The following is a 21646-nucleotide window of genomic DNA, read 5'->3' as shown; positions in this document are numbered from 1 at the left end:
ACTGTAGCATGCAATAAATAAGCTTTATTATAAAGATTATTTGCTTTATAAATGTAGATTCATTACATGCATTCATTACATGTTATAAGAACATGTCATTAAGAAACATACAGAAGGAGGCAAATAGTATAAACAGTGTGGAGCAATAAAAGCGGTAATAGCATTATTACAATTTTCACCCTGAATACTCCCAAATTTTCACTTACTTCTATTTGTGATTATTGCATAGCAATGTAAATATTTWTGTCATCAGCCGAATTATATAGGATAATATCACAGCACATTGTATCCTAATGTTTCCATGTTTGTGCTTCTGTACAGGTTTGTCAGATACAGCACTGAGCTGTCTCGTCACCTGGGGGATTCTCCTTGCTGTACTTAACCAAGTTATATCCTGCTTTGTTCTCACATGTATTTGTTTCAGTGGAATTTCTTCTGTAAGACTAGGTACATAGTAATTAAGTAACTGTCTGGAATAAGACTGGAAGAGATTTGTGGTTTTGGAAAGCGATACAGAGTCAAGGAGGGGGACAGAGGAATCAGTGTTTCCCAGAGCTGCTACCGTAGCGTAGAGGACTATGTCCTGACACGGGCAAACTGCTCSCTTAACCCACATCCAGCCCCAGCTTGTCAGGCTCCCAAGTGCTGCTATTGGGGCAGAGGTCAGGGGATGGCTTGTAAATCACCTTATAAAAACCAAGGAGTGTGCACGTAGCAAAAAAAATTCCTGAGAKTAGCTAGACAGGCTGCTGGGGGAGCTTGGGAAGCAGGGCTGCTCTGCTGGGGAATACTCTTCGGCTTGCGCTGTTGGTCTAATACCTTCAATACACAGATCTAAGGAAGAGGTTATTAAAAGCAGCAGAGTAAACAAAGAAAGCAGTTTTGTGGGATAGCCAATGATACAGAGATAAGTATGATGTGATACTGCAAAGATTTTGAAAGTGAAGTGGGTAATTTTGTAAAAGAAAGAAGGTGAGGGGATTTCTACAAACATAATTATATTGCCTCTTTGCATGTTAGGTCAGGGTTACTAACAACTACTTAGCTATGAAATAGTCCTTCATGAAGATTAGCCCATTCCTCAGGGGCTCAGAGGCACTGGTCAGAAGAAAAATTTCATCTTGGATATTTTGTCTTTTTAGGGGCTAACCACATTGGCTGGGAACGTTTCGTAAGGTGGTGCAGTGAATCACTGGCATAGATCTGCTTACAGCTCAGGCGTTCAGGATTCCTATTCCCACGCTCTCCCACTCATCTTTGTTTCTCAACCTTATCCAGTGGGTGAGGCTTTCTTCAAATTAAAAAAACAAAAAAAAMCAATCCTCTGACTCCAACATCTTCTGTAAAAATAAGAGGAAAAAATCCGTAGTGAGAATAATCCTATCTGGCTCCTTTTGTTTGTATTTAAGGAGATGAGTTGAGAAATGCAAGAAATAAGGAATGTAGTGGTGAAGCGGGACGTGTGAGATGCCCTCTGAATGATTTCCAGGTGACACTGCCTAGACAGCTCTAGTCAGACAGACCCTACCCCTTAATTAGCCTCAGCAGAAATTAAAAGCACTAACTGATACCATATGGGAGAGCAAGCAGAGGGAATCTTCCATCCCATTAGCACCCATCCGAGGCATAAAAAGGGGAAACAGCACTACTATCAAAACAAAGAGCAAAAGCACCATCTTCCAGGGTGTTTCCACCCTTRTCTCTATGAACAGTCTACCTGCCAGGTGATCTGCAAGCAACCCTTAAAGCTAGATTGGAAATCTTTTCTCTCARATATTTTTCTCAGACTACCCAGGGTTTTGTAAAAGTACATCCTAGATATGAATATTTTGCCAACCTTTTCTATAAAATGTGTGCTTGTTCATACTTAAACATTAGAAATCTCCTGATGTGCAAATGCAAATAAGAGACTGGGTATTGCGCAGCTACCATAGAGCGAGGCACAGGTACGATCTGTAAAGCGAGCCCGTGTATTCCTTCTTTTATAAAACTGTGTGTATGCAAATTAGTTCATACTCCATCTTTATGGATTTATTTTCCAATAGCAATAGCTACTTATCACAAAGTRGGAGTATCCTGTTACTGAACTTTTAGATTCTTGCTATCTGATGTGAACCTCTGCAGGAAGCACTCAGAATGTGTTCATTTTGGGTARTCAATTATATATGATTTGAGCTCTGCGCTCAGGGGATTTTCTCAGTGCACACAGAAGCAATGGGACTCGTGTTCAGACGCCTTTGCTTGTACCTGTCCGTTTGTGCTGCTCTGATATTCTGCAACAAGTGGAGTCTGGTCATACCTGAGCAGCTGAGATTTTTCCTGCCCTTCGAAGGGGCTCAGCTAGTTCAGAGTTGCCGAGTTGTACTATGCCCAGGTCCCATCCCGTCCTTCCCATCGAGCTAAAAGACGAAGGGGCCGTTTTCAGCTGATTGACCCTTTACAGACGTCAGCTGGCTGGAGAGGGGCTAGTGCAAGGCGTTAGGGCTCTGGTCTGGGATCCTTGACAGCTCCCACTTTTGTTGACCTGAGTGAATTTGAGCCACCGCAGAGGTTCCTCCCGCAGCATTTTCAGCAGAAGTGCCAAGAACCGCGTGAGCCRTGAGGTCTGCAGGCCCGTTCGCACAAGGGGGCCCGTCCTGCGAATGCCATGGCGTGTGTACACCAAAACAGACCTTTCTGAGCTGGTTCCTCCTCCTGCACGCCCCGTATCCACTGCCTCTGCGGSTGTGCGGTCCCTTCCTGTCTGTTGTGCTGAAAGCTTAGTTTGTAGAAAGCTTTTTCTTTTTTCTTTTTTTTTCATTTGGCACTGGGAACTGAAAATTCCCTCTTTAAGTTCCAAGAAATAAAAGTTTCATAAGGCCTTTTAGTGCCTCCATACCAGGAAACAGTCAGTTCCTWAACCAATCCTCTCTTGTTAAGTTGCTCGCACAGCTTTTAACTGGGACATACGGAAATCTTAGTGAGAGAAGCCTGCACATTGTGGGCTATTGCCGGCAGAGGTATCATGTCTATATGGGTTCTGTACTTAGAGAAGATGCTTAATAAATGTGAATCATAGGAGTTAATAGGAGAAACCAGTAGGTTTTCTGACTATTAGTTTTTCCATTGCAGGGACTACCACAACACTGTACTTGGCAGTATATTCTTCAGAGTTTTGCCCAATTAATCTTAAATAGTGATTGTAATGAGGGATTACTGCAAACACTTAGGTCTATTGCATAATCTAATTGACTTGTTACTGTATGTTTCTCAGGTAGGGCTTGATATTTGTGCCTGATTCAAATAAAAATATCTACTAAAGGAAATTACTTACATGCAAGGCTTTTTGGTTGCATCAGAGAAAAGTAAAGTTTTATTAGTCTTTTTTCATTTTTCCCCAGAAGAATACCAATCACGGTAGAAACTAACTCAGGAAACAGTGATTAGGCACAGAAATACAGATGGAAGAAGCAGTTAGGTCATCCAAAGAGTTCGGATGAGCCACCTGGAGCGAACAGTATTGAGTAACTCGAACGAGTGTTTGTGTTGCTCTTTGCAGAGGCCTGATCAGACATGCCGGGTATGTTCCTGCTTGGTCCAAAGGCCCACTGGGTAGGTTCTGCAATGGAAGATGCTGGTTTTGCCGATCAGTTTTCAGACTTTCTGAAACTCCCTGTGGAAAGATGAAAGGAAGCAAGAATCTGTTTGAAGACATAAACTCTCTTTCAGCATCTTTAATATTAGTATTATTTCAAAGTTATAGAGTGTGCAGTTCTCAATGGACCGGATTTTTTCCCAGCATTCTGGAAAGGTTAGAGCAAGGTCAGACTTTATGTTTGTACATGCAYGTGTGTTTGCAGCTTTATCATATCAAACATATGAATCTGCTTTTATTCTCATTTCTATGAGTGTAAATCAGGAGAGAATCTTTAAATTTAGAGGACTATAGCAGCATAAACCCAGTATAGATGAATGTAAGTTCATATTTATATGCATATGGGTATTTACAACAGAGTTTTAAAAGTTTAAATAGGACAGCRTATGCTATCTTTAATTTTGCATACCAAACATCAGCACACTTAGGACTATTGTAACTTTTGTTCTTTCTGGAAGAGTTTGTAAAGCCTGTTAATTTTTAAAAGCTAGATTTCATTTACACCAAATCTTACCAAAATCTTACTAATTACAAAAAAGCCTTCTCAATTCACTCTGTTTTCARTATCAGGTGAGTCTATGTATATGTATTTTTGATTTCAGCATAAGGCTTTCAGGCCTCTTTGTATATAGTCAACACTTTCATGCCCTTAGCTGTCAGTTTGTAGTGGAAAACAGCATGTTTGTGAGGCAGCTGCATTTTTAACTAAGATTTTTAATATCACTTTTACCTCCTTAGTAAGAAGGAATAAATGGAAGCCTCAAAGCAAGATCCTTTTCCATCTTTTTTTTTTTTTTTTTTTTTTTAATCAGAAGAGGGAGAGAAACTTTCTAAAGATTTTTACTTCTTTGAACTTGCTGTTCATTTCAACATTTTCAGACTGTTTTTGATTTGTTTGAGTGGCCAAGATTGGAGCCTTACCCAACTTCATAGTTTTTATGGCTTCAGACACTTCTTCCATTGTTGCTCCTCTCTCCAGGGTTCTATTCCCTTCCAGGCAAAGCTTCAAGGGGCCTGCTGTAACCACAGCCATAAAATTAGACATGGAGAAGACCTTCTGGTCACTTCCCATCCTTTTTACTTCAGGACATTTGCAGCTAATCCTTCTTATATTTTAAATGTCATAATTGTTCTAACTRTTTTACCCAGCTTTGATCATGTTGCTCTCTTATCATGAATTACATTTCTRACATTTGGCTTTACTCAGAAGCTACTGACTTCTCTAGTCCTCTGTACGCTTTGGATTGCACATTAGCTACTTCCTCAAAGCTATATTAGCAGAATTTCAAATGAGGGCTTGTTCTCTCCTTTTCTCTGCTTCAAATTCATTTTATCCTTCCACAGATCCTCTGATACACTCTTCATAATATCTTTTCATTTTTGCTACTTTTGAAAATGCTATCATGTTAATATATTAGCTGTATAAGAACAAATGTCAAAGTGGACTTAAAACATGACAGTGAAACAAATAGCAAAAACATCTCCAAATTTCCAAATAAGCATGGAAGTTGGCATGTCCTTTCCTGTTTTTCAGAGAAAAGAATTAATGAGAGGACCTACTCTTTTATTCCAGTTCTTACCTTGGCTTTCACAAGAGTTGCCAGATTCGGATTGGGAAGACGAAGAGTGGGAGAGGCATGATTTACCCCCTCCTCCTCCACCACTGCCACCTCCTCCACTTGAAATTCTGCCACAGGCTCCACCTGTTATTCCTCCACTCTCTCCTCCACCTCTGGAAGTTCTTCCATAGTTTTCTTCCACAGATCTTCCTCCACTACTTCCTGCACCTGAGGACCAACTACTTCCTCCTCCAGAACTTCCTCTTCCAGAAGAGCAGCTAATTCCTCCATGTCTTCCTCCTCCAGCAGAACCACCACCAGCTCCTCCCTGTGAGATGCTGTAAGGGGGAAAGGGCAGGCATGGATACGGTTTATAGCAACATGACATATCCRATATCCTATTGACTTTATACAGCCCACTTCCTGACAGTCTTTCCCTGAGCTCCTTGTACAGCTGGGAAGTGGTACCCTGTGAAATTTGTTCTAGAGAGCTGGTTTTGAACTTTCCTAATTGAGAACAAATGAACTGAACTGCACTTAAAAGAGGAATAAAAGGAAAGAGATGGAATGGCTTTAGCTCTCTTTCAAGCCTTAGAAGTAGATACCTTGAGTCTTTAGAAGGTACAGTTATTATCTTCTCTGTCTGTCATTTTGATACATAACTTTGTTTTTCCTGATTATACTTAAAAGAGGAAATGGCAAATTATAGCTCTAAATACTTTTGTACTTTTTGTACATGCATTTTGGACACTTTTGTCCAATTCATCATATATGTAGAATTAATACAACTTGGTACACTGCCAGCTAAGATTTAGACTCAATATGAATTACTGAGATTATAGTGACTATTTTGAGAATGAATCAGTTATTGCACTAGTTCTTAACATAAATGTTGCCACTTTCACCTTCACCTGTTTGCAAAGATGGTATGTTAATTAATTTGAATATGCATACGTAATATTGTGCTGCCCTTCCTCAAGCAGTGCCCGGTACTGAGCAATCTCCTGTTCCAGGCGRGTCTTGATGCCCAGGAGCATCTTGTACTCTTCGTTCTGGCTCTCCATCTCGCACCGGATGCTGGCCAGCTCCTCCTCCAAGGGGCCGATCATACYCTGGATCTGCTGCAGCTGCATGTTGTAGCGGCGCTCTGTGTCTTCCAAGTTGGTTTGCAAAGACTGTACCTGAGAATGGAAAACAAAGTATGGTGTTTGTGGGAATGTGGCAAGATTAGCCCGTTTTAATGCCCAAAATGAGAAAAATCTTTGATAGCATCAGATACACCAAGTAGCTCCTTCTTTACATGGAGCACTGGCAATAGCTGATCAATCATTTCAGCGACTTGTGTGTTCTTAAAGTATCGAGAAGCAGAAGCGATCATCACGTACCATGCTGAGCTCAGACTGCAGTTCGATTTCCAGGCTCTGATATTCACGTCTCAGTGTAGAGATCTGTTGGTTACTTGATTCTAATTCCTGGCCACTTGAGTGGACTTGTTGACTTACCTCCTCCATCTGAAAAATAAATATACAGAATTGGGGTCTTTTGATTCTACTTATGAGGTCAATACGGTAGATACATTTTCACTGAGGCATTTGGCAAAATGAGTTGAGGTAGGGCAAAATGAAGTATCGGGGCTGTATGAACTTAAAAGGCTTTGTTAGTGTAGTTCAAATAAGTTTGTAGTTTCTTTTATTTTAGTTGAAAGGATTCTACCATTTTTATCCTAAAAACAATAAATGTTGTGATTCAGAATGTCATTCCTCTACAGCAAGTTGTTCTAGTTAGATTCCCGGGGGCCAAACATCCGGAATCTAACTAGAACACAAGTTCTTACCAAAAGTTGGTATTATTTTACTTTTATAGTGTGAACATTCAAAATGAACATTCAAAGCTATATAACATCCTATTATAAGAGAGAAATTTTTTTAACATATTGATTTCTGCTTATATAAATTGAGGAAAATCTACATGAATATTCTAGGTGCTTTTGACTATATTTAAAATTGAATAGATCAAGATACACAGTACTTCCTTACTACCTCTGACTGCTCAGTTCAAAATGAACTGACTCCTGAGCAGTATGCCTGAGAAAAAATGCTTCTTTACACATTCCTGTAAAACATTTATCCACTGTCTGCAGAGCTGAGCTATTTTATAAAGAGAGATTCAATGCTCTGTCATTCACCTTGCTTTCATACCACCTTTCAACCTCTTCGCGGTTTTTCTGGATAATGCTTTCATATTCTCGTCTCATATTATTCAGTTTTTCCAACAGATCCTCTCCTGGAGCAGCGTTGACTTCCACGTTCACRTCACCACTGGACTGTGTTTGCAGTGATTTCATTTCCTGCAGAGAAAACCCAGGCCAAAGGCAAACAAACAAAATGCTGAAAGTGTTTGTGAAAGAGTTTTGAAAAAAYGACTTCAGGAAGACAGTTCACTTCCTCTGAAATCATACTCCAGACCTTTCTCCATCCCACAATATTTGTGAGGAGAGGAGGATTGTTGCAATTATTTGCCCTTGACTTCCCAGTCATTGCTGGCTGAGAGGGACTGGGCTAAGAGATACGCAGGAAAGGTCTGGGCCTAGAGATCAGCCTCTCTCAGCAGGCGCCTTGCTGAGCTGCCACACATTAGGAGAGCAGGGGAGACTGTTCGGTGCAGCAGATGTCTGCGGCGGGGTGGCACCTGTGGCAGTGTCACCTGGAAACCTGCCCGCATCGCCAATATTGCAAGTGTCCTTGTTTTCCTCTGTAGTTCGCGTTTCAAGGAGCTAGCACGTACCTCCTCGTGATTCTTCTTGAGACCAATCAGCTCCTCCTTTAGGGACTCAAATTGCATTTCCAGGTCAGACCTGGCCAGGGTCAGATTATCCAACAAGGGTCGCAACTCATTGATGTCAGCCTCCACGCTCTGCCGGAGACCACACTCCGTCTCATACCTGTGCCAAGGACAGGCGGAAAGGTCAGCCCTGGGCTTGGGCTCCWACTGCTTCTCCTTCCAACTTCTTTTATGAACGATATCACATATCCAGCTACACACAGCCTCTCTCAATCAGCAAAATTACAAAACCAGCAGCCAGTACCTARAGTTAAACATTGAAATGTATTCTATGGTCTTTTTCACCTTCTCTTCTTACCATAGGCTTTATGCAGGTTTTATGTATCTATTTCTTCTGGCTTTTAGTGAGAAATAATCATAATTTTTATTTCCTTAAAAATAAAGCTCTTTTTAAGTTTTTCCCTGCAGGAATGTTCTTTGCCCCCACAGCAATAGGGAATATTGCCATTGAAAAGCATTAGAAATAATGAAATATTTTGAAGTCTTACAAATTATTTCAGTTATGTTACCACAGAAACARATGAAATCTTACTCTCTGTAGATTGACATTTCTGTATTGAATGAATTTATGCAAGTTGAGGAAAGTAGGGGAAAAGGAAAACAATGCCTGAATATATATTTACTTTATCCTGAAGTCTTCTGCAGTCATCCTTACGTTATCCAGGTCCAAAAGCATCCTGTTCGTTTCCACGGCTGCAGTCACGAGCTAGAACAGAAGATAGTATGCTGAGGACAGTTCTCCCTGTGAAACTCCAGGTTTGCCCAAAGGACACAAACGTGAATGTGATCTTCCCAYGGTACTGTTCCAGCTGTCTGAAGGAAACAGCATTGCCTAAATAGAAAGGTCTGGAAAGGTCAACTGAGTGCAAAACGAAGAGGTAGCTCTACGAAAATAGCATCAGAAGTGTGAAAACTGCATTTTGTGAGTACAAGGTAGGAGCAGAGAGTCCTGCCAACAGGCCTGGAGTCACTGCCATTGCACYGGCTCACCTTCCATGCCCACAGGCCAGGCCCTGTACTCAAGTATCAGACACTGCACCGTCGCAGAGGACAAGCATTGCCATTCTTCCTGTGCTCTGAAACCCGCTGCCGGCCTTCTGAGAGCCTGCGCTCRCTGCCAGCAAGCTGCTTGTTGGCGTACTCCGTCTCTAATGGAGTTTGAAAAGGAAAAGAGCAAAACTTCTCTCTATATCTTCATAGATGGCTTGATCATTTACGAATATAAGGGCTTTCCAAACTAAYATTTAGGGGAGAGGCAGGATTCCAGAAGCATTCCTCCCTTTAGTATTGTGCGTGGGTATCCTACTGCCTCTTCCAGAGTCTGGAAATGTAAGCACATAACTTCAGTTTCCAGCTCCAGATACTTAAAGCTAGGGATGACGATACCTTTCATCTCTATGTCTAGGCCCTGTCCCGTTGTGCATCTGGTCTCGTCTGCYTGACTCCTGAGTCGAATGCATGCACAGAAGACAGAATTTCAAGCACAGGAGGCACTTTAAGAGAGGCATTTAAGGAGTATAAAAATATCCATGCTGTGTGCCTCAAATTATTTACTCAATCAGAAAAATTCTATCTGATGCTTAAGCTTCTCTAAGAGCAGCCTACCTGATTTTGAAGGTCTTCAATTGTTCCATAGTAGTGGCTGTAGTCCTTTGTACCAGTAGGACCTTGCTTCTGGTACCACTCCCTGATTAATTGTTCAAGCTGAGTGTTTTCCTTTTCTAAATTTCTGACCGTATCCAGGTAAGAAGCCAGGCGGTCATTAAGGTTCTGCATGGTCAGCTTTTCATCGCTGGAGAGAAATCCTATATTCCCTCCACCAAAGCCACCACTGCCAAAGCTGCCACCACTGAAACCACCACCACCTCCACCAAAGCTGCCTGTGTAACCACCACTAAACCCACTTCCACTTGATCCAAAGCCTCCTCCCATACTGCCATAGCCCATTCCTCCTCCATAACCACCACTGCTCATTCCACCTCCATAAAAGCCACCACTCATTCCCCTTCYATAACAGCTACCACTCATTCTCCTTCCATAACCACCACAGCTTAGTCCACCTCCATAACTACAACTGCTCATTCTCCCTCCGTAACTACTGTGCCTAATCCTTCCACAACTACCACCACTTATTCCCCCTCCATAGCTGCTTCTGGAACTTCCTCCACCACAACTGCTACCCGAAGTCCTGCCACCACCACTGCTTCTGGAAGAGGTGTATCTTCTTGAGGAGACAGAGGAATACTTACTGCCCCCTCCACCACCACAGCTGCTAGCACTGCCACCACCACTCCCTTGCAGGCAGCTTTTAGAGGTCTGCTTGGAGCCACAGCTCATAGTGGCAGCAGTAAATGACTTCAGGTTAAAGCTCAAGGCTGGTCTTACAGTTGTTCTGGAATCATAGCTCCAACTTCTACCTTGCCTGGTCTGTATTTATACTGAGACAGTGGGTGTCACCATAAAAGGGAGTACCTTCTTTCCGTACGCGTTTGCAAGCTGTGGTTCTTACACCGAGAGCAATTTGCCAAAGGGAGATGTTTGGCAGTGCCAGGAAGCTTAACCCCTACTCAAAGTGTTCATGACCATTTGTTTATTAATACAAAACATGTAATTTCTATTGGGTGGCTCTRAATTAGGTGGATCTTTCCTGTGATTGTAGTCCACTGACTTACAATCATCTGACTTAAACTCACCCCAGTTGTCTCATCCCATTCACATTCAGCACTGTTGTAATATGGAATGGTAATGAATTTTACTATCTCTCTTTCAACATAATTTTCTGCATGCTATTTCCCCCTTTCAGATATGCATCAAAAATCAAGTTGACTTTTTTATATTTAAATATATATACTATTATGTGCTATATATATTAAATATATATACTATTTAGATATATATATTTAAGTATTTATATATAAGTATATATATTTTAATATCTTCTGTTCTATGGATATGTTATTTCCTATTTTTAGTCTTTTCTTGCTCTATGCCTCTTGAAAACACATTGCAGTGTATGTTTTACAGATACATCTGAACTACTGTCATTTTCATAATTTCTCATAAAATGTAGTGAACATTGGCAAATATCGTATGCGTCACTAATTTATTGCAAACATACATCTACAATTATGTTTTATAAATAAGTTTCATTATGAAAGAACTGTATGACAGCAGCTTGAAAACAGCTGTGTGTAAGACTACAAGGAAAGGAATGTGACAGCCTATTGCAGGAAATAACTCTTCATTTTATTTGGCACCACTAGCAAATAACTGGGGAGTGCAGAGTGTGTATGGCACCTATCTGATTGAAAAATAGGCTCTGTAGATCAATATGTTATGCCACTTACAGAATCAGAGAATAGTTGGGTTGGGAAGGAACCTCTGGAGATCATCTGATGCAGCCCTGCTCAGGCAGGGTCACCTATAGCAGGCTGCTGAGGACTAGGTCCAGTTGGGTTTTGAGTGTCTGCAAGGATGGAGACTCCACAATCTCTCTGAGCAACCTGTTCAGTGTYCAAGCACCCCCTCAATGAAGAAGGGTTTTCTTATGTTCAGGTGGAATTCCCTGTGTTTCTGTTTGTGCCTGTTGCATCTCGTCCTGTCACTGGGCACYATGGAGAAGAGTCTGGCCCCATCCTCTTGACACCCTTCCATCAGATACTTATACACACTGATAAGATACCCCCACTGATAAGAGAGCTTTCTCTTTTCCAGGCAACTTCAACGCACTCAGCCTGGCTCCAAGAGCTTAGACTAACTGCTGTCGTGATATAGCTGAGAGACCTGGGAGAGCAGCCTGGCTCAGAGCTAGCCTCTCTCGGCACATCAGGTGAACGTGAGAGATAATGTTCTCATGACTGCCTAAATTACGTGAGTGCTTAGAAAATTTCACTTGAGTATTTACCTTCCTAAGCTCAAATACAAACATGTATTCACTAGTAGAAGGAAGGTTTTGTACAGGATCGCTTGTACTGCAATAGCTGAACCTATGTGGACTTGATTTTTGTTGGGGGAAGGTGGTCGTGAAAAGCAAGTCAACTTTATTCTTTGGCTATATATATCTCATGTAGAGAAGTTTCTGTAAACCTTTACCTTCTGACCTGGTATTTCTGAGGAGCAGTAACATTGTGGAAGATGCTACTACCAATTAATGTGGTTTTGATTAAAAAATGTAATTCCTCACARAGGTATTGTGAGTTTTCACAATTCCGGTTGCCTAGTTACGGAGGATGCCCAACAGTATTGGGGTAAAATGCAAATGAACGATGCAAGTGAAGGAATTCTCAAGAACCTCTATTATTTGTGCTGTTTTCAAGACATTTAGGGARTTCTATATTTCTTGGAATCTCTTTAATAAAATACAAATATTTTGTTGAAGATATTCAAGGAAGCAGATTGTATGGACTGTGCTTAAGCTCATATATCTATATTTCAGAATTCATTGAACTTTCTGTTGCTGGGATTGAGTCTGTAAGACGTACATCCAAATAGTATTTCCCTTCAGTTTTGTTTTCTCTTCAGGGACACAACATGATCAGAAGTAGATAGTATTTGCTACCTTGCATCCACCTCATTAAAGGTTTTCTGTGTCTTTTTCAAATACRTAGCAGTGCATAGTTCATCTCAGCACTCGTCTTTTGAGGTCTTACTGCAACCTGAGCCCTCAAACATTTGAAGCTGCTTTCTGCCTGCCTCTCGTGTCTGTCAGCTGTCATTCTTTGTAGGTTGAGCTGGTTGCATGATACCAAATTTCCTGTATTGATTTGTTGTATTGTTTTGCTCTCGCTCAGCCTTTGTGATGTTGATTGCTGCTAATTTAGAGAGGTGTTTGTTATGGCTTATAGCAACTGTTTGTGGAAATACCTTTATATCCAGCACCTCTCCAAGTACACCCTCTCCCACACAGCGGGACACACCTAAAGTTTCATCTTCTGCTAGACCTTATTTCTGAACTGTCCCAGGAAGCAAGTCCTTGTCAGGCTTGTAGAAGTTTAAATGGTCCACTACAAATCTTACAAGCCTGGTCATGATAATTTTAACTTGTTCCAATGAGAAATCCCTTTCTCYTGAAGAGTGCTGATCAGTCTCCCCAACCAACAGCTATTTTGGCTCATGAAACAGTCAGGTTRTGCTCTGTTTAACTGTTGGTTCACAGTTGCTGGCACTCATGAATAAGTTTCTATTTTGTCCTGTTTAATTCTTAAGAAGACAAGGCTTTTCCTTCTGGAAAGGTGATTGTCTTTTGTATGGATCTTTTGTGTGGATTATCCCCTTCAAGCGGAAGTCTTCATGTCCTCAGTGCACAAAAAGAACATTTTTGCATTGTTTGAATGTGAGGGAGAATCCTCGTGTGCAACATGCTTTACGGCCTCCTTCTTAATTCATGAAAGGAAGATTTAATGCCATTTTYCCCTAGAATTTATGCAGGCCACATATCTCAAGAGTGAAGATGACATTCTTAAAAATTATGAAGCCTGATAGATTCTGTGTATCTGGAAATCACTGGCCAGGATCAGGGGCATAAGTTATGGTAACAAATGGATCCTAAACGGAATGTTTATGTTTCAAAGTTTGCTATTAGATAGATGTTTTTTCCACTTACTGTCTTATGAAATGGTGTTTTTCTCTACATTGATGTCTCGTAGATTTGTCCAGGTATCTGCAAGTAAATTGAGCTTTAGATAATTAGATAATCTTAAATAATGTAATTAACTTAAGCTTCTGAGCCATTTGACATTTCCTAATTGAATACATTGTATTTATTGTTCATTAACAAGTACACCCTTCTTAATGTAAAACACTGCAAAATCCAGAAATAAGTGCTGCAGAAGAGAACCTGGAGGGTTGGGAAACCTTAATGTACAATGGCAATAAGCTCTGCAGGAGCTACAAGGAAACCCAGTGGCACTGCGAACTGGGATAGCAAAGCRTTATGAAATCCTGGGCTGGTGTTGCTTATTGCAGCGCTGAGCTGCTGCTCCACAAACAGATCAAGGCACGTCCACCCTGACTTGGTGTGCCCTTTGCTATCCCATCCTGCTGTGCAGCGAGGACAACGCGAGAAGCCGTGGAGTCTTCCTTGGGCATTGCCCAGACCGAAACCTCCTGCCCTGTTTGTCACCAGCTGCGTGTCTAAATTCACTTTTATGTTCCCCCTTACACATGTAGAGCAGGGCTGGCCTCRTGCGTGGGCAGAGAGGGCACTTATCTAAGGGAAAAACCTTCCCCAAAGCCTTTCTGCCACTTTCCCCACTCATGTGGCTATTCAGGGCTTCCCAGGGCTGGAAACAGGTGCTGAATATCTTTGGGCCACGCTCAGAACAGTTCACAGCTGAAGACAGCTAAAATGGGAAGTTTAAGGGGGCTGCRAGAGCTATAGCTGTGCTTAGGGGAGGCTGGGCAGTAGGATGGRGCAGGAGCTGCTGTTTGTTACTGGTGAGTGCTTCCTACAGATGCTGTGTTACAGGTGTCCTCCTTGGCTGCTGGCTGGTGTTCAGGTGGAGTGTGAGGTATGTTGGTTATGAGTGTAAAAGAGCCCTTGTGGATCCTCTTCTGCTTGAGAGAGCTCTGGAAAGCTGCTCCAGAGGAGCTGTGATCATTTCTACCTCTTGCACAGGTATGAAAAGAAATGTGTGACCTGAACTGGGGAGACTTAAAATGTGAGATGTGTTTTGAAGCAAAACAGTTGTTGGTGCTGGCACAACAAMCAGTGCAAATGTAGAGTTATAACATACCCTCCAGACTGAGGATTATTCAGGAAAACCTTCCCTTGTGCATTGCCCGATGTGCTTYAGGGCACAACTGAAAGAGGAGGAGGAGGAAGATGCCTTGGGGATGGATGATCTCATAGCTGTTTGTGGTGAGGCTTCTTCTCTTTTCCTGTGATAAAGCTGTTACCAGCTGCTGCCCAGAAGAGGACGGTGGAAAGGCCCACCCAGCGTGGGCCTGGATTAGCCCGATGCTTGGACTGTGTAGTAGGCAGGTACTCTGCAGCGACGGGGCCGTGCCTTGGCTGGAGCAGGGGTGCAGCGGACCTGGGGGGCCGAGCTCGCGGGAACTGCTGTGGCACCACCTTCCCTGAGCCTCCTTCGSACCGGCCGGTCTGGGAGGAACTGCCGAGGCTGCTGAGCACAGCCGTGGGGAGCAGCGCGGTCTCCTACTCCTCCTCTCCTGTGTTTCGGTTAGGATGAATCCTCTCTGATCTTCCTACCTCTGGACAGGTGCTGCTGTGAAAGTTCAGTTTGCTTATGTTGCTACACAGAGAACTGTGGAAGATCTACCTGAGGAGTATGACTCATAATTATACACTATAAACTAATTTCCATTATATAATCGTCAAGCAATTTTATTAACAACAGATAATCTCATAGAATAGTATCTCTCTGCAGTAAAGAAGCAGCCCAGTCCCTGAAGTATTTCTGGTGTTGGAGGGAAATCCTGCTCTTGTTCTGAGGACGTGCTCTGCTCTTCCTTCCATTGAGAGCCAGTTGCCTAATGCATAACRTAAAGGTGTTCTCTTTTCCACTAAAATTTAAATGATGAGATTTCTTTTCTTATCTGGTGAAGAAGCCAAATGTTTGAAAACTGAAAAATCTGAGAATTTTATTCAAATTATTTAAAACATTAGTTCCAATACAATTGTGTTTATTATTTTAATAAGGTATTAGCTGGGAGTTCTGAACACAAAGTAATTCCCACCTTGCAGTTCCCAACCTTTTGCTCCAAACTAAGACCAAGAATGCTTTGAAAACTTTTTCCCACGAACTCAGCTGTTGGTGGCTGGCAGCGATTCCAACCAAAATGATTTGGGGTTGAAAATGTCAACACCAACCATCTTCTGTGAAAAGTTTCATTGTCTCTAAATACAGTCCTGTAATTAGGAATGGTTGTTTCAAAAAATGAATCCCTTTCTTTTCCTGCAGCAAAATCTGTAGTTGATGATGTTTTGTTCCCACAACAGCTGGTACAACCATCATGTGCTCCTTGTGCCCAGCAAGAGCATCTTCAAATATTTTTAGTGTTACTTAGTGGGACAGTTCACAGAATGTGGTGTTCACTCTTTCTTCCTATGCTTATGACTGTATCTAAGATCATACCTAATAAAACAAAGCAGTGATTTTTTTTTYYTTTTYYTTTTTTTTAAGAGCTCAGCAAAATTCTGTCAAAGCCATCTGTTTGTAACAGATCATTCCTTGCATGCCAATATAAACTTTTTTTTTTCTTTTTAGTGAGGGTTTTAAAAATACCTGGTTTGAAGTGAGGGAGTAAGGCCCCACCTGTCCTGCCCTCTTCTGCAAGACCAGGGTGTAAGTCGTGGCACCTGTCCACACTCCAAGGTGTGTGGTCATGTGGAAGAGCCCTGGAACGTGTCCTTCTCGCTGAATCTGGTGGTCCTAGTACAGCGTGTCCACCCACCCACCCAGCAGTTGCAAGTGCACTGCAGCGCTGGAAGGTGGTGTGCCGCCCTCCTGGTAAAGGCAGCCAGGAGGATCCTGTCGGCAAACATCTCCTCTTTAGGAAAAAAATAATCCTTGCTTACATTACACCTAATCTGTTACTCATTTATTATTGCAGGGACTAGCACTGATGAAATGTTAAAGGGCACCTTGAAAAGATCCACCACCCAATGGAAGATTGTGATTACGACAGGAGCAATAATTAGGTGAGTCAGACTCAGACTTCTCAGTATGCACCCTTTGGTCAAAGACTTCTTCATCTGGGGTTTGTACAGCCCTTTGAACSAGCACGTTCCCTGGGGTCTCTGCTAATGCACCTTACTGACCTCGGTGAGCGAAGGGTGGGAACGGCAGCCCTGCGTTGCGGCAGAACTACAGCCCCTGCAGAGAGCCAGGGCCTTGCCGTGCTGCCGCCGAACAGCACGCCACGAAGTACGGCGGTGCCGCTCGCAAAGCCTGCCCGCGTGCTGACCAGCCAGTGCAGCAGGCTTCAGTCTGGCRTCGGTTCTGTGCAGCAGCTGCCCAGGAGACAACACAGCTGGGATCCTCGACGAGGCAAGAGTGGAACTTGCCTTGTCCCCACAGCAGTCAGCTGTGCAGGATCAGCTYGTCTCAAGCTCACTGCAAATGTGACCATTAAATACAGGTGAGCGAGCTGGGGCAGGCTGTCAGTGCTGACAACTTGTTTCCTTGTTTTCAGGGGGCATAATCTCCCRGCACATACCACAGATGCGGCTTCAATATTGCTGGTACCAGGAGGYTGGCCAAGCAGCCAGGCGTGGGTTGGCAGCACGCCTCTCCCCGGGCACSCTTCTGCGGTCCCAGCGAGAGCCGAGTGCCCTCTAGAGAGCACGCTAAGGACTGTGGCACGGGATTCCTCGTGCCTCCCCAAATATCCGATGTGGTGAGATGTGAAATATGTCAGGATCGGACTCAGCACCTCCTGGCACCAGTAGGAGCAGGACTGGCAGCAGCAAGAGGCGATGCTGCCTCGCTTCACCAGAACACAGGGGCTACTACATCTTTTACATATTAAAAATTGGTCTGGTGCAGGTGGCCCTGAAAAGCACTGAAGCAGCAGTATATAACTATGTAATGATACATAATATTACTTTAATTACACATTATTATATTTTGTTTTTATATAGCAGCTTGTGTTCGGCCATAGRTGATGTTAGCCAAACTTGTCTGTGTTTCTCGTAGTAAAATGTAAGTCCCACTTGAGTCGGAGTATCGCTGTCCGTCTCGCCTGCTGCAGTAATGCACCATTTACCCCCTTTGGATAGGCTAGAGCAAACAGGAGGCGGCGTGCCGAACCAAGCGCTGGGGAGCAGGAGGCTGGCGACTGCCTTCTCGTTCAGATCTCTCTGTTAAAGAGCAGCTGACACCTTATGGAGAGATCTGGAAAGTACCAGGATGTCTGGCCAGCTGGTGTTTATCAAGCACTTTCTCCATTTCCCTGCTCTTCAGCACAAGCAGTGTCTGCATGTAGTGATAATTCATTGATTCCAGTTCCTCTTAAGTTTTTATCTGAAATCAAATACTGTGGACATGGAAACCCTTGTGTGAGTCTTGGTACAAACTGGATAGAGTCCCAGATTTTCTTTTGTTCTCAAAGGCATGTACTTTTTCTTTGGAAAATTATTTCTCACAAATGGCTCGTGTTAACTTTTCATGATTCCACTGCAAGAGGGAAGTACCAATGCCAGCCTGGTAGCGCCAGCCAGAAAGCGAAAACTCGGGTGTCAAATTCACAGAATTTTTGTTTCCATGAGATACTAGCTCCCACTTCAGGGTGGATTTGATTCGTGCTATTTAGCCAAAATCCTCAGCTGGAAGCAGTGAGCAGCAGATGACGTATTTGCAGAACTAAGTGCTGTGTGGGTTCTATACAGTGCTGGTAGTTMCTGGTGTCTGGGAATAGCAACGTGGCAAACCTGCATAGTGTCAAGCAAGGCACCTGTGTTGCTGGCTGGCCTCAGCCTCTTCCTCCCTGCACATCAGCCAGAAACTTTGTCGGGTGTTTCGGCTTGTGTTCATTTTCCAGGCTCTGACTGAAGCCACGAGTGTGCGTCAGCAGCCAGGGCCCGGGAGTGAGCTGTGCCCGCGCCCCGGGCCAGCGCGCTTGCCTCCTCCAAGCTCTAACTCCTCTGGATCTCCAGCTCTTCTCATAGCCCTCGCAGCCAGGGCACAGCCTTGTTTCCTCCCTGTTTCAAAGCTGAAATACGATTCTCCCTTTGGTTCTCCATCTCGTGGCTTATTGCRGTGTATAAACTGACCAAGAGCTAAGGCAGAAATACTGTTCTTCCAAGTCTAGTATATTCAGGAGTGTGTTTTGGAGAAACGTACTTGGTTTTGGTGCTTCCAAGTGTTTAGTTTTTCAGCTGAGGGCTCCGGCGTCTTTTATCTGTCTTTAGGTTTGAGACGTGCTTGCATCATGCCATATTCACTATAAAGTGGCCTTTCAAGTCGTCTCCTCTTTCCTCCCTGTAGGTGTCTCTGCGCAGCCGCTTTGGTCCTACCATCCCTTTGGTGCCTCAGAGAAGAGGAAATTCACGTCCAGATCTGAATGCTGACATCTCAGGTCCTGCTCTCTGTACTCCCTAGGGTCCCTGAGAGAGCAGGCACTTGCATTGCTTAGTTCCCCCTGCCCAGGCAGCTGTCCGACACAGAGAGATTACATTTACCTTGGGAAGAGACAGAGAGATGAGGACATCTCTCCATGAGAGATGTCCTAGGTGAGATCAGATGGCACCTCTCCCCCCGCCGTGACTGCAGTGCAGATCGTTGAGTCACATACGACAGACATCCTGCTCCACAGCAGCTGACACATCCCACAGAAGTGTCGGCACTTCGGAGCTTGTCTGCCGCTCTGAAGAGCGGCTAGAGACGCGTGCTAGGGGAGGCTGCAAAGCCGACAGCTGTACGTGCACCTACACCATCCTGAGCTTGCTTTTCTTGGAAATGCCTCACTGATCTCCCGGTTTTCTTTACACTGCTGACCTCCAGCTGCATTTATTCCCCATTTTATTGTTCAACAGTGGATTTAAGCAAAACATTCTGTGGGAAACGCACCGGCGTCTGCCTGAATTGGCCGTCCAGGCACATCGTGGGGGAGGTCTAACAGGAAAGGGCAGTATGTGCTACCAGATTTGGCAGGGCGGAGCTGGAARAGACTTGCCAGGTTAGCAAGGCCRTTGCCTGGCTCCTGCTGGCACAGCAGCTTTATTCTCGATTCACTGTGCTCTTGACCAGTCTAAGTGACCCTTGTGATGGGGTTTCTACCTTTTCCTTGTGGGGCCATTGCAGAGCCTTARCAGGCTTGGCTGAGGATGTGGTTTGCACCTGGATCAGCCCTGGGTTTGCTAAAGGGAATCAGTTTCCAGACACAGATTTCTTGATTGCACCAGGCAGAAGCAAAGTTTTATTAGAAACATTTTTCACCACCAGGTACATTAATGATCCTGGCTAAATCAAATAATTTGTAGAGATTACAGCATTACAGAACAGAAGTAGCAGAACAGAGAGGAAGGTGGCCCAGGGCCTCTGTGGGCCCTTATAGATACACAGCAAAGCATTGCAGAGTTACTTCCACTTTCTTGCTGTAGAAGTGAGCAGTGAACATTGAGGGTTTGTTCTTGTTTTGTCTGTGGGTTCCTCTGTATGTTATYTTCTAGTCCTTTTCTCCTTAATCACAAATTCTCCTGCAGGTCACTGGAGAGAAAACGTAGAAGCAATGTTTTGCTTAGAATAGARATAATGTGCTCCATATAACAACAAAAATTGGGCTATTTAGTGACCTCATTTCAAGAATAGACTTTGTTAAACAGGAACAGTTGACAGACAATCCAGGAAACCCCAGAAATTCCCTAAATAATTGTGTTTTAATGGGAATTCGCAGTTGTAAATCTATAGATCTGCTCCTCTTTTCACTGCTTCCAGCCCCTTTTGCAAAGTCCTGTTTGCTGTGTCTTAGAGTATGTTGTCTCCTGGCCTTATTACAGAGAAAYGGACTAAAAGAACAGGTTTCCTTTRTGTTATCCAACCTCTTACCTTGTATATCTCCRGTCTTGCAGGGTGGGACTTGGGGCTGGCAAAGGGAAGATGTGGTMGTATAGGTGTGGCTTGTCCTAATGACTCCTCCTCCTACTCCAGTTCCTACTCCGATTCCTCCTCCATGGCTAATAGGATAAATTTAATGGAAAAGTAGGTCACTTTAGAACAGCTCATGACAGTGCTAAAGGCACAAAGTCTCAGACTATATCGTTTATAGAGCTAAGTGTCTTGGGRTATTTTGTGTTCTGTTCTCTTCCCATTTTTGGAGTGCTTTGCATTCCTGCTCCCATTTGGCATGGAAGTGGCAGARCATTGCAATTAATTTTCTTTTTGTGCCAGTGCTCGCCCATCTTAGTATAGAAAAGAGATTTTTAAGACTGTTGACATGATCCTATTCGTTAGTGTTGGAAGATTTGATTTCTCTGCTCTGCAGAACCCAAAGGAGGGAATAACATTTATTTCAGACTTGAATATTCATCAGTCAAATAGCTCATGAGACAAAATAGTAACATGTCAGTGAAAGCAATAAGCTAGACTAAAGATTGTCAGATTCCCATCCCATTTTTAAGATCCTTGATATTTTCCATTATTCTGCAATGGGTTCACAGATACACGTACATAAGGTCCTGCTGTCCTCCTTCCAACAAGCAGCGGTAGGTCTGAATCTCCTGCTCCAAACGGCATTTGACATCCAATAGAGTCTTGTATTCCTGGTTCTGGCACTCTATTTCTGCTCTTATTTCTGCCAATTGCTGCTCTACACATGTGATCTGGTTCTGTAGCTCGCCAAGGAGGGTGTTATATTGACATTCAGTCTCAGCCAGAGAGGATTCCAGATTATTTCTCTGATAAATGAGACAGCCAAACAAAGAAACGATATTCAGTTAAGTGTCACAATGGAGTTTCCAATGCAAAAATGAAAGAACTATTCACACCATGATGCGGATTCAGAGGTCTGGCTGTTCATGCTAAGAAATCCAGCAATAACCGTGCYGCAGCTCTACATGAGCTCACCACCTACCTGGCTGAGCTGCGCCTGCAGGTCGATTTCCAGGGCTTGCAGTTGGCGTCTCAGCTCGGTGACCTGGTTGTTGCACGTC

General features: G+C 43.4%; 2 protein-coding genes across 2 annotated transcripts in view; both read right to left on the bottom strand.

Moving 5' to 3' along the window:
* Positions 1-3626: 3626 nt before the first annotated feature.
* LOC146592808 (keratin, type I cytoskeletal 14-like) lies at positions 3627-10371 on the bottom strand. Its single transcript, XM_085310404.1, has 9 exons — positions 9640-10371; positions 8658-8740; positions 7978-8134; positions 7379-7540; positions 6579-6704; positions 6148-6374; positions 5195-5531; positions 4556-4637; positions 3627-3652 (listed from the first exon to the last, which is right to left on the bottom strand). The coding sequence occupies exons 1-9, from the start codon at positions 10369-10371 to the stop codon at positions 3627-3629; spliced, it is 1932 nt and encodes a 643-aa protein (XP_085166530.1).
* Positions 10372-20178: 9807 nt separating this feature from the next.
* Positions 20179-21646, bottom strand: part of LOC146592807 (keratin, type I cytoskeletal 13-like) — a 4774-nt gene continuing 3306 nt past the window's right edge. The window contains exons 3-6 of the mRNA XM_085310442.1: positions 21568-21643; positions 21165-21391; positions 20544-20671; positions 20179-20204 (exon numbers count right to left, since the gene is read on the bottom strand). Coding sequence (XP_085166568.1) covers positions 20179-20204; positions 20544-20671; positions 21165-21391; positions 21568-21643 — 457 coding nt within the window. The remainder of the gene's footprint in view (positions 20205-20543; positions 20672-21164; positions 21392-21567; positions 21644-21646) is intronic.

Source organism: Rhea americana, unplaced genomic scaffold, assembly GCF_003343005.1.
Source record: "Rhea americana isolate MKP2758 unplaced genomic scaffold, rheAme1 scaffold_319, whole genome shotgun sequence".
In the NCBI taxonomy this organism is placed as follows: Eukaryota; Metazoa; Chordata; class Aves; order Rheiformes; family Rheidae; genus Rhea; species Rhea americana.
This window is presented reverse-complemented; position numbering and strand designations above follow the sequence as displayed.